General features: G+C 29.6%; 2 protein-coding genes across 3 annotated transcripts; both read left to right on the forward strand.

The window, feature by feature from the left end:
• The first annotated feature begins 2,065 nt into the window (after positions 1-2,065).
• On the forward strand, positions 2,066-3,877 carry LOC112693466 (general transcription factor II-I repeat domain-containing protein 2A-like). Its single transcript, XM_025568555.1, has 3 exons — positions 2,066-2,188; positions 2,747-3,014; positions 3,354-3,877. The coding sequence occupies exons 1-3, from the start codon at positions 2,066-2,068 to the stop codon at positions 3,875-3,877; spliced, it is 915 nt and encodes a 304-aa protein (XP_025424340.1).
• A 4,500-nt stretch (positions 3,878-8,377) lies between these two features.
• Positions 8,378-11,235, forward strand: LOC112693441 (alpha-methylacyl-CoA racemase). Of its 2 annotated transcripts, XM_025568510.1 has the most exons (7): positions 8,378-8,490; positions 9,581-9,751; positions 9,874-10,012; positions 10,105-10,248; positions 10,305-10,545; positions 10,602-10,812; positions 10,879-11,235. In XM_025568510.1, the coding sequence occupies exons 2-7, from the start codon at positions 9,644-9,646 to the stop codon at positions 11,167-11,169; spliced, it is 1,134 nt and encodes a 377-aa protein (XP_025424295.1). In that variant the 5' UTR covers positions 8,378-8,490; positions 9,581-9,643; the 3' UTR covers positions 11,170-11,235. The 2 variants fall into 2 exon arrangements, with proteins under 2 accessions (XP_025424295.1, XP_025424294.1); XM_025568509.1 differs by lacking the exon at positions 8,378-8,490 and having other exon boundaries at positions 9,518-9,751.
• Positions 11,236-11,254: the final 19 nt, after the last annotated feature.

Genomic DNA, 11,254 nt, shown 5'->3' on the forward strand with positions numbered 1-11,254 from the left:
CATTATATTTTGTAATAAATAAATAGTTTATATACCTAATAAATTAATTGATAAACTATGATAACCATTGGTCTTCAACTACGATTAAAATTTAGTGATGAATCATTTATAATCAGTACAATATTGTACTATAAGTAAATATTAATTGTATACAACAAAAAGCGGGAAAATTTAAAAGTTATTTCTTTATGATAAACCAGGTAGTGTTAGTTTTGCCAATAGGAATCCCCCCCTTACATAGCTCATTCTATATACTTTCGTGGTAATTTCCCTCATACCCTCCAACATGTTCGTTTCTAGTTCTCTATATATCATAGGCGTACGCAGACCTCTTTTTCAGGGTATGCAAATGGCTGGCACTACCTACCCCTCCACCCTAAAACTGAAAGTTAATTTAAGCGTTCGAAATTCTGTCCTTAATAACTATTTAATTTAAAATTTTAATTTTTTTTCCTAAATTATGTGACTGAATAGCCATTTCTTATTCGTTTTAACTGTCTTCATAATTAAAATTTAAAATAAATTACGAAAAAAAAAAAATTAAATACATAACACTTGAAATAGTTTGAGTAATACGTTTAAATAAAATAAATAAATAAAAAAGTAATTAAATATTTGAATGAAAAACAAAATAAATTTGATAAATAATCAAAATTAATCATAAAACAAATTTGCGTTCAGTTGAGTTATTAAATCATCAATATTGTTTTCGGGATTTTAATTTATAGCCATTTCTTGTTCTGTAGTTGATAGCTATTTAATCTCTCTTAAATTACTGTACTTCTTAATTTAATTAACACATTATATCGTTATTATAACATATGATTTGGGTTTCAAAAATAAATTAAATTGTTTGGAACTGAATATAAAAATATAATAAAAATCATAATGTAATACAAAATCACACAATATACATATGACCAGATATATCATAATTTTTATTTATTTTTTGTTATTTTAGAAAGAAGACTCTATGTTTAGGGTATGCAGTTGCATACCATGCATACCCTCTGCACATGCCTATGCTTATGTATAATATGTACACAGAATTAGGGATGGGAATTCCAACTCAGTTCAATGTAATGAGTTGAATCAAAGAGTCAACTCGCAACTCTTCAATTGTTTATTTGAATCAGATTACCACTACTCTAATCAACTCTTCAAGTCTCGAGTCTTGATTTGACTCACAAGTTCATAGTCCATATTCGTGAATTGCTTATCGTATATGAACAGTGGTCGAAATGGCTCAAGATAAGTGGGGGGGATACCTTATAATCAGATTTCCTGATATCATCATTCTTCACACCTTGTGTACCTAAAATATTTTTTTTTTTTTTATAGTTCGCATAAAGTATATTATCTTAGTCCGTGGTTCTAAATACGGGTATAATACGAGTTGCGAAACGGCTTATACAAAACAATACGATAAGCCGGGCGCCCGGGCCTGAATGTTGAAAACAATTATTTTTACTAAAAATAAAAAATGTCTTATAAATAAATATAAAAATGATAAGTATATCATTTTAAAATACAAGTCTTAGGAGGAATGCGTTATTCTAGACCAGGGGTCTCCAACCTACGACCCGCGGGCCGAATCCGGCCCGCCAAGGTTTTTACACCGGCCCGCCTAGCTAATTAATGTTTTAAAAATAATATATAAAAAAACATTAATATAAATATTAATTTTCATTAGTTTAATTTATTTTTTATTGAATTAATTAATAAAATAAAATAAATTTATTATTTTTTTTCTTTTGGTATTATTCATAACAATTTATGTTTGTAAATATATACTAACACGAATAATAGAAAAACTCGTCAATCACACTTATCTGCCTAATATTGTACTCAAAACTTACGCGATTGTCAGATAAGATATGATCGACTTTTTCCGTTGTAATAATAATGCTATCGAACGTGTGATCGACGGGTTTTTCTAACTGCGTGAGTCCACTGTAGTATATCGGGTATAATTTATAAATTATGTAGAATCAGTTTTTATGATTATTGTAGTTAAGTGTCATTTATTATCGAGTGTAGTGCTCTGTGCTGTATTAAAATAAATATGAGTTTAAGTAAAAAACGGAAAGTCGATACAGAGTGCCGTGTTTTTAACAAAAAGTGGAATAATGACTATTTCTTCATTGAACAAAATAATGTTGCTTTATGCGTTATTTGCAAGGAAAAGGTTGCTGTTTTGAAAGAATATAATATTGGTAGACATTATAAAAGCAAGCACGCATCTACATATAACGACCTATCTGGTTAACTACGATCGGACAAATTTGAAATCTTAAAACAGAATTTACTAGCTCAACAGTCAATTTTTATTAAACGGTCATGTCAAAATGAATCTCTCGTAAAAGCAAGTTTTTAAGTAGCCCGTACTCTGGCGATAGCCGGAAAACCGTTTACTGATGGCCAAATTGTAAAGGAGTGCATTTTGAAAACAGTTGAAGAGATTTGTCCCGATAAAATCAATTTATTCACCGGTATTAGCTTGTCAGCGAATACAATTGCGCGACGTACCACAGATCTCGGAAATTATATTATTCGTCAATTAAAAGATATTGCTAAAAGCTTTAAATATTTTTCAATTGCTTTGGATGAATCTACCGACACTTCAGACTCAGCGCAGGTGCTTTTATTCGTTCGCGAAGTCAATGAATCTTTTGAAATAACCGAAGAATTGGCCGCCGTCCACTCAATGAAAGACTCATGTACTGGTAATGAAATTTTTTTGAAGGTAAAAGAATCTATTTTTACTTTGGGTCTTGAATTTAGCATTTTAAAAGGCGTAACTACTGATGGTGAACGCAACATGTGTGGAGCACATACAGGTTTGGTTGGAAATATTTGTAAAGCTGTATTGGAGACTGGTGCAGCAGCACCAATGGCTATTCACTGCATAATACACCAGCAAGCTTTGTGTGGGAAAAATGCACCAATATATGAAGTTATGAATATTGTTGTGCAGAATGTAAATTATATTCGAAAAAGTGCTCTCAGTCACCGTCAGTTTAAGAACTTTCTTGCTGAAATTGAAAGCGAGTACCCAGTATTCCCTATCATTGCGAAGTTCGTTGGCTCAGCCGAGGTCACGTCTTGAAAACATTTTTTTATCTTCGTTCAGAAATCGACATATTTATGACAGAAAAAAACCGTGTTATAACTGAGTTAACTGATTTAACATGGCTATGGAAATTAGCTTTTCTCGTCGATATAACTCAGCTCCTTAATGAGTTTAAAGTTGCATTTAAAGTTGCAAGGAGCTAACTCGTTGATTTCAGATACATATTCCTACATTAGAGCTTTCAAATTAAAACTAAATCTATTCACAAATCAATTAATAGAAAAAAATCTTGCCTATTTTCCAACATACAACAAATTCAAACTTGAAAATTATAAAGAATTCCCTACCGATTTTGCTGTTGGAGTTCTCACCTATTTAAAAGAGCAGTTCCAGACCCGATTTAGAGATTTCAAAAGTGCAGAAGACCGTATTCGAATTTTTGAAAATCCATTTGCATTAAAAATAGAAACTTTACCGACAGAGTTTCAGCTTGAAGTTATCGAGCTCATATCAAACAACAATTTCAAAGACTATTTCAAGGAAGGTAGTCTCCAACAATTGTACGCCATGTTGCCAGAGGAATCATTTCCAAATCTCAAAAAACATGCGCGTGAAATGATATCAATATTTAGCTCAACATACTTATGTGAGCAGACATTTTCAAAAATGAAATATGTCAAATCTAAGTACAGAACTAACTTAAGTGACGAACATTTACAAGCGACGCTGCTAATTGGAACCACAAAGTTTGATGCAAACTTTCAAGACATTTTAAAAGACAATCAATTCCAAACGTCTCACTAAATAACTTACTCTTATCATAATAAAACGAAATTTTGAATTATAAAATAAAAAAATTATATAAATAAACATACATTTTTTAAATAAATCTTATTTATTATTATTTATTGCTCAATTTTATAACCTATCTATTTTTCTAAAAAATGTTGGCCCGCGATGCCAAAGCGTATATCAAATTTGGCCCGCGGTAAAAAAAGGTTGGAGACCCCTGTTCTAGACAAAACAAAAAGAGGGATGAAAACTGTAAATACAAAAAAGTAGATGGATGCCATCCCTCCGTATCTCCCCCAATTCGAGCATTGCATATGAAACTAATTATGATTGTAAACGTACAAAGTTACAAATTTTTTTTTGGAGAATCGGAAATCATGTTTTAAGAAACAATGAAAATATTAATACGATGATTTGTGATAATAGTCCACATTTTTTCTTATTTGTGCTGTCATGGGCCATGGACACAGTGGCGCTCGCAGGGGGAGTAAGGGGTTGTTACCTCCCCGCCCCCGAAATTTTCTCCGATGTCTATGTTAAAATTTACAAATTTTACAAGTTTAAAATATGAAGAGCTAGTATTAAATACCTAGTATCATTGATTATAGAATAATTTATTCTATTATCAATGCTATTATTTAAGTCAAAATATATTAAGGATTTGTATAATTTTGTTAATTGTAAAATGTGTTATATTTTTACCTTGACCTCCCCCCCCTCGAAAAAAAAATCCTCTGTGCACCACTGCATGGACATCACATTGATGTAGGATTTACCGAGCTATTTACGATATATTAATTAAGATTAATAGATCATTGTGAACTATTGTTTAAGTTGGTTTTACATTTTCCGTTTGGATTTGCAAACCGTTAACCGAGAGTCGTGTATCTACAGTAGTACAGTTGTGTGTTCTGAATTGATAGTTTAACTGAGTCAGTGAATCACTGAATCGCCAAATCTTGTAACACTGATTCGATTCGTCCAGTTTGTTTTTAAGAGTCGACTATATAGCTCATGAAATACTCATGAACATCCTTACACAGAATAGATTTAATCTATTCTGTGATAATACTATTTATAATTTAATCATAGACCTTATACTTATACCTACTTATACCTTAGTATAAGGTCTATGAATTTAATACTCTATTTATCATATCATTACCACAGTTTATAGAAATTTTATATAATCTGTGATATTACCTTTGAATTGTATATGATAACTGGAATGCTCACCAGCAGTGGCGTATCCAGAATTCAGTTAACGGGGGTGTTTTAAAATTTAATAGACTTATAGTAAGTGGGGGTTCTGCCCCCCCCTCCCTACTCCTTACATTTATAAATACCATGTATTTATATAAATTATTATTTTAATGAAAATGATTATATTTACATATTCCTATGTTTAGTTAAATTATACTATAATTAAGTTTGCGATTTGGTGAAATACGATAAAATACGGTCGTTGGGGGGTGTTCCAACACCCATATCACCCCCTCCCCCTAAATACGCCCCTGCTCACCAGTCATAAGACCAATGCAAACATAACCGAGAGAGCGTGTTAGAAAAATATAGCAGATAAGAATGGTGATGCTATCTTTTTTATCACACATAATTATATGTATTGATTACCAATACATTTTAAATTCGTTGTTCGTTTAACCTTTTGTTATGCGTTTACAAAGTTTTCAAAAAATTAAAATAGTGTGCACTGTGCAGTTATGACTTAAGATGGTGAATTTGTGTAGTTATTTGTTACATATATTTACAAAGTTATTTTGTGTGTTATAATCAGGGCTCGGAAGTTGTAGCACTAAAAATGTTACTTTTAAGCTCTTAAATATGCACTTTAAAATATGCCCTATAAATAGCACAAAAAATAAAAAAATTATCAGAAAAATAAATGTAATTTTACAAATTTTTGGGCTCATAAACACAGTCTGGACTGTTTGAATAATAAACTGTTAACAAAAATGTTAAATTACTTAAATATATTTGTAAAAATGTTCTTATTATCAGTGGCACTTACTTGTATTTTATTTGGCGGGGCAAAGTATTTGTTAATACCACCGCCCAAAAAGTTAGAGCAAAATAATAATAGGTTATATGATTGAATGATTATATTGTAAATTTAACCATCATAAAGTCACTCGCAATTTATTACTCCAATTTCATCTATTAGGTAGTTGCTATTCAGCAGTGGCGTATCCAGTGGGGAGGGGGTAAGGGGGTTATAACCGACAGCCCGCACTATTAAGTCTATTTTAGAATACGATTGTATTTATTGTTTAATGTGCACATAATAATAATAATATAAATTATGATCGAGTAAAATACCTTATATTTTATTATAAATTAGGTAATAATCATACTGACTGAAAATGATAATTATAAATTAGGTATTAATTATTACCTATTTACCTTACTCAGGGACTACGCGGGGGGGGGGGGGGGGGGGCAATAGGAGCAGTTGCCCAGGGCTCCGCGCCTTAAATTATAATTAAGGCCCCGTGGTTTGATTTAACTGAACTTAAAATATTTTATTAATATAAATTATAAGACCCAATATTTATTTTGCCCAGGGCCGTTTATTTCATTTTTTAAACAACTGTAATTTAAAAAAAAGATGTTTTAAAAATGTTTCACGGAGCTATTGATAATTTAAGTAACTAGGTAGGTATCTTAAAATTTTTAAAATATGTATTTGCATGCTATATCCATGCTATATATTCACTTTTAAACACTGATAACCAAGAGTGGTTTAGCTTCATCATGTGTGCGAAATAGATATAAATGTCTAAGTACGTCTTTATACCTGATATGGTATAAGGACATGCATTGATAGGCGAATTGCTCTATCGCATCATAGTATCCTATCATCTACAAATCTACTGTCACTTAATTTGTACATTACTAAGATTTACTAACTAGAGTGTAAATTTATCCACCTAACCAGTACTGGATTAAACATTTGTGGGTCCTTAGGCAATTAAAATTTTGGGTTCCACAAAATTATTTTTTACGTATTTCTTCAACATTACTATCTAATAATTGAAATAAACAGCTTTAATAATAACCGACTATTATTAACAAATAAAATCGTGTTTATTAAATTTTTTTATTCGTGAGAAAAATTAATTAATTAGTATATTATTTCTATTTTTTTAAAAATTATTTTATTATTAATACTGCATATACCATCTACAACTTAATATATATTATATTTCATAATGACTTTTGTCCCGTAAATTCGTAAATAAAAATACGGGTATTATTAAATAAAAAAAATATAGTTTTCCGTTTTTACAGGGCCCCTTAAATGAGTGAAGCCCTAAGGTGGGCGCCTACTCTGCCTAATGAGTAATCCGGCACTGCACCGAACCTACAATGTGTGAAATAGTTAAAAAAAATAAATCGGTCTGCGAGCGTAGCAAGCGGCTTTGTAAAGCATGTTTTGTCAAAAGGGCTCATATAAAATTTCAACACCGGGGCCCAATAGGTGCTTAATCCGACGTTGGTTATGAATATAGTTAGAGTATCTACAATGTCTCATAGTATCGTTAAAAAATTATTTATTTTACGAAATTTTGGCCATGAAGTATAACAAAAATGTATTGAAGATTTTGTTTACGGTATTAATATTTCCTAAATTATAAATCTACAATATTAAGTTAAGTTAGGAAAGTAGTAATTACAATCTAAAGTAAATAGTAGAAACAGCTTCAGGTAAGTAGCATCAGTACACTTTTATTTTAATTATGAATAATATTATAAACATTATGATTTTATTTTAATAAATATTATTTTACTGTAAATGAAGTTGTTATTTCATATGCTTGAATTATGAATTAAAATTCTAACTTTAAGAACAAAACTTAAATAATATCGTGGTAAAATATGTTATTAAGATATTAGTGCCATGTGCAAGATAAATATAACACTATTTGTATGTGTCTTCTCGTTCTAACATCCTCTCTCAGGCAACACTGCTTGGTGAGCATTCCATTTATTATATAGAGTTAGATATACACTGCATTAGTCAACTGTTGGCAAATACGGTGATACGTAAAAACGTTTATTAGTTTGTAAATATTTGCTAAGAACATTTAAAATATGAACTTGATATATCTAATAATTTAAGAATGAGAAATATTTATAGTTATATTTATAAATTATAAATTATAATACTAATATATGTTATTACGAGTAATAGTTAAAATAATAATTTTTGCCTATTATGTTTAAATATAAATTTACTATTTTGTAATCGGAAAATGTAAAATACCTAACTAACATTAATTATAATTTAAATATAAATATTTTAAAATTTTATTTAGATAAAATACAACACTGGTTATAATCTCTGTCTCGCTTTTATTACTATTACTATTGATTATAGAATAAACTATAATGATTCTATAATCAATGATATTACCTTCACCTACTTCTCTAAATTAATGTAACTTAAATAGATGTACTATATTTTTAACAGTAATTATATTAGTATTCAATTCAAGAGATTTTTTTAATTAACAAAAATAGTTTTCTTTAAACGTTTTTTTTTTTTTTTAAAATATATTTGACTTTATTATGATGGATCACAATCTATAAATTGAGTACAATAAGTAATATAAATATTTTAAGATAATTCACAGGTTATATTATACACATGAGGAGGAAATCACACATTTGTGAAACTCCTGAATATTATTAAGTACTAAATCTTTTAGTAAATCATGGCACCAATTCCTTTTTGAGGTGTCCTGTTGGGTTTCTAGGGAGTGTAAGTGAAGCTAATTTGTTGATCAGTTGATTTGAATTATCTCGCAGCTTGGTGTCGAAGCGCTTGTAGAAGATAGCAGCAGTTTCACTGATGGATGGTAATTTGAGGTCGGTATTTAGTGACTCGTTTGAGATGAACCAGGGTGCACCAGTGTTTACACTTTGAAAGATGTTTTGGAAAGCTTGAATAGTTCTTTTATTTGAGTTCTTTGCAGAACTCCAAATTGCGATGCCATAAGTTCAGATTGGTTGAAGGAGAATTTTATATAGGATGATTTTGATAGATATAGTTAAGTTAGAACGAAGGAGTGGCCTTAAAAGTTAGAGCCTGGAATTAAGATTTTTACACTTATTCTTTAGAGGAAGAGACCAAGTCAAGCGCCTGTCAAGTATAAGGCCAATGTATTAAACTTCGGTCGAGTGGGGAATGTTAATGTTGTTTATTGATACATTAGGGCAGCCATGAGGTCAAAATGCAAAAGTGACAAAGGAAGACTTGGCTTCATTAATTTTTATCTTCCAATTGGTGAACCATTATGAAAAAGTATTTAGGTGAGTTTGTAGTTGTTGAGATGCAATGATATGGTCTGGAGAAACTGATAATAAGGCGGTATCATCAGCATATGTTCCAACTATAGTATCTTCAGATGTGGGCAGGTCTGATATGTAAATGGTATTTAAGAATTTAAAATGTCTTTAAATGTTATAATTTTTATACTGAAATTATTAATAAAGTAATTGATTTATTCTATTTCCATTTGTATTAATAATTCATAAGATATTAGTATATTAGTATCCTGATGGTTTATTTTAATTAAAGAAAATGTTAATTTTAGTATAATATATACTGTATTATCATTAAAAAAAAAAAAAAAAATGCATAAACCTTAGTAATTCATGGGTTATTTTTTTTTATACATTCTGTTTAAACAGTTCAAGCTAATACTTAATAGTTATAATATTGTGTATCAAAGGAATTACATTATTAGTATTAATATGCCTTTAAAAGGATTAAATGTACTTGAATTTTCTGGTCTGGCCCCGTTACCTTTTGTTGGTAGTGTACTGGCAGATTTTGGAGCAAATGTGACTATGGTCCAAAAGGTAAGTATTTATGTATAATATTTTATTAATTTCAATGAATATTTTTGTTCAGATTCTATACTGAAAGAACATTATAGATCGTTATAATTAAATTAGATTTTTTTTTTTCATTTATATTCCAGAAAGAAATATTCGGAGTATCAGAGTTATTAAATTGTGGCAAAAAATCTATATGCTTAAATTTAAAACGACCAGAAGGTATTCAAATTGTTGAGAAATTATGTATGGATTCTGATATTTTGCTTGAACCATATAGACCAAGTAAATACAATTAATTTGTTTTATAGTTAAAATATAACATAAAAATTCATACATTATTAGTTATATTTTAACCAAAATAATGATTTGAATAGATGTAATGGAGAAATTAAAATTGGGTCCTGATGTGTTGATGGCAAAAAATCCACGTTTAATTTATGCTCGATTAAATGGATATGGATCATATGGAAAATATTCACAGAAAGCTGGACATGATATAAACTATGTAGCATTATCTGGTAATTTGATATTTATAACAATTAATATTTTTATTTATACATGATGAAATTTTAAGGTCTTTTATCGTTATATGGTTCCAAGGACAAAAAACCTATTCCCCCTGTAAATTTTTCTGAATTTGCGGGTGGCAGTTTAGTATGTATTATGGGAATTTTAATGGCAGTCATAGAAAGGTTCAAAAGTGGAAAAGGGCAAGTAGTTGATGCTAACATAACTGAAGGGATTGCATACACTGGAAGTTGGTTAATGGCTTCTCAAAATTCATTTATTTGGGGACAACCAAAAGGTCAAAATTTGTAAGTTTTGGTTACTATAAAATTATAACCAGTATATAGTATTACATTTTCATTAGATTGGATGGAGGGATGCATTTTTATAACACGTATGAAACTAAAGATGGTAAATGGATGGCTGTTGGTGCATTAGAACCTGCATTTTACAAGGAGTTTATTGAAGGTCTAGGATTGAATATAGATGATATGCCACAAATTAGTGATTTTGAAAGTAAGAAAGAAATTATTGCTAAATTATTCAAAGAGAAAACTAGAGAAGAATGGTGCAAAGTAATATTTTCATGTATAATAGTTTTTATTTTAAATCTATAAATTAAATTATGTTGTTTATTTTAGATTTTTGATTCAAAAGATGCTTGTGTTACTCCTGTATTAGAGTTAGATGAAGTCGACCAATACTCTCATAGTCTTGGTAGAAATTCCTTCATAAGGAAAGATAATATTGTGTTACCGGTACCAGCGCCAAAATTAAGTGTTACTCCTGGTATTTTGAGAAAAAATCAACCCATTCCTACCTATGGGCAGCATACTAGTGAAATACTTGAGAGCATTGGTTATTCACATGCAGAAATCATAGAACTTTTGAAAAATGAAACTGTATTTGAAGAACCAAAATCTAAGATATAATTAAGTAGTTATTTAATTAATATAGTGCAGTGAGATATTATAAAAATGTTATTTTTATATATTAATTTTTTTTATTTTGTGATAA

Source organism: Sipha flava, unplaced genomic scaffold (genome assembly GCF_003268045.1).
Source record: "Sipha flava isolate LNK unplaced genomic scaffold, YSA_version1 87_pilon_pilon, whole genome shotgun sequence".
NCBI lineage: Eukaryota > Metazoa > Arthropoda > Insecta > Hemiptera > Aphididae > Sipha > Sipha flava.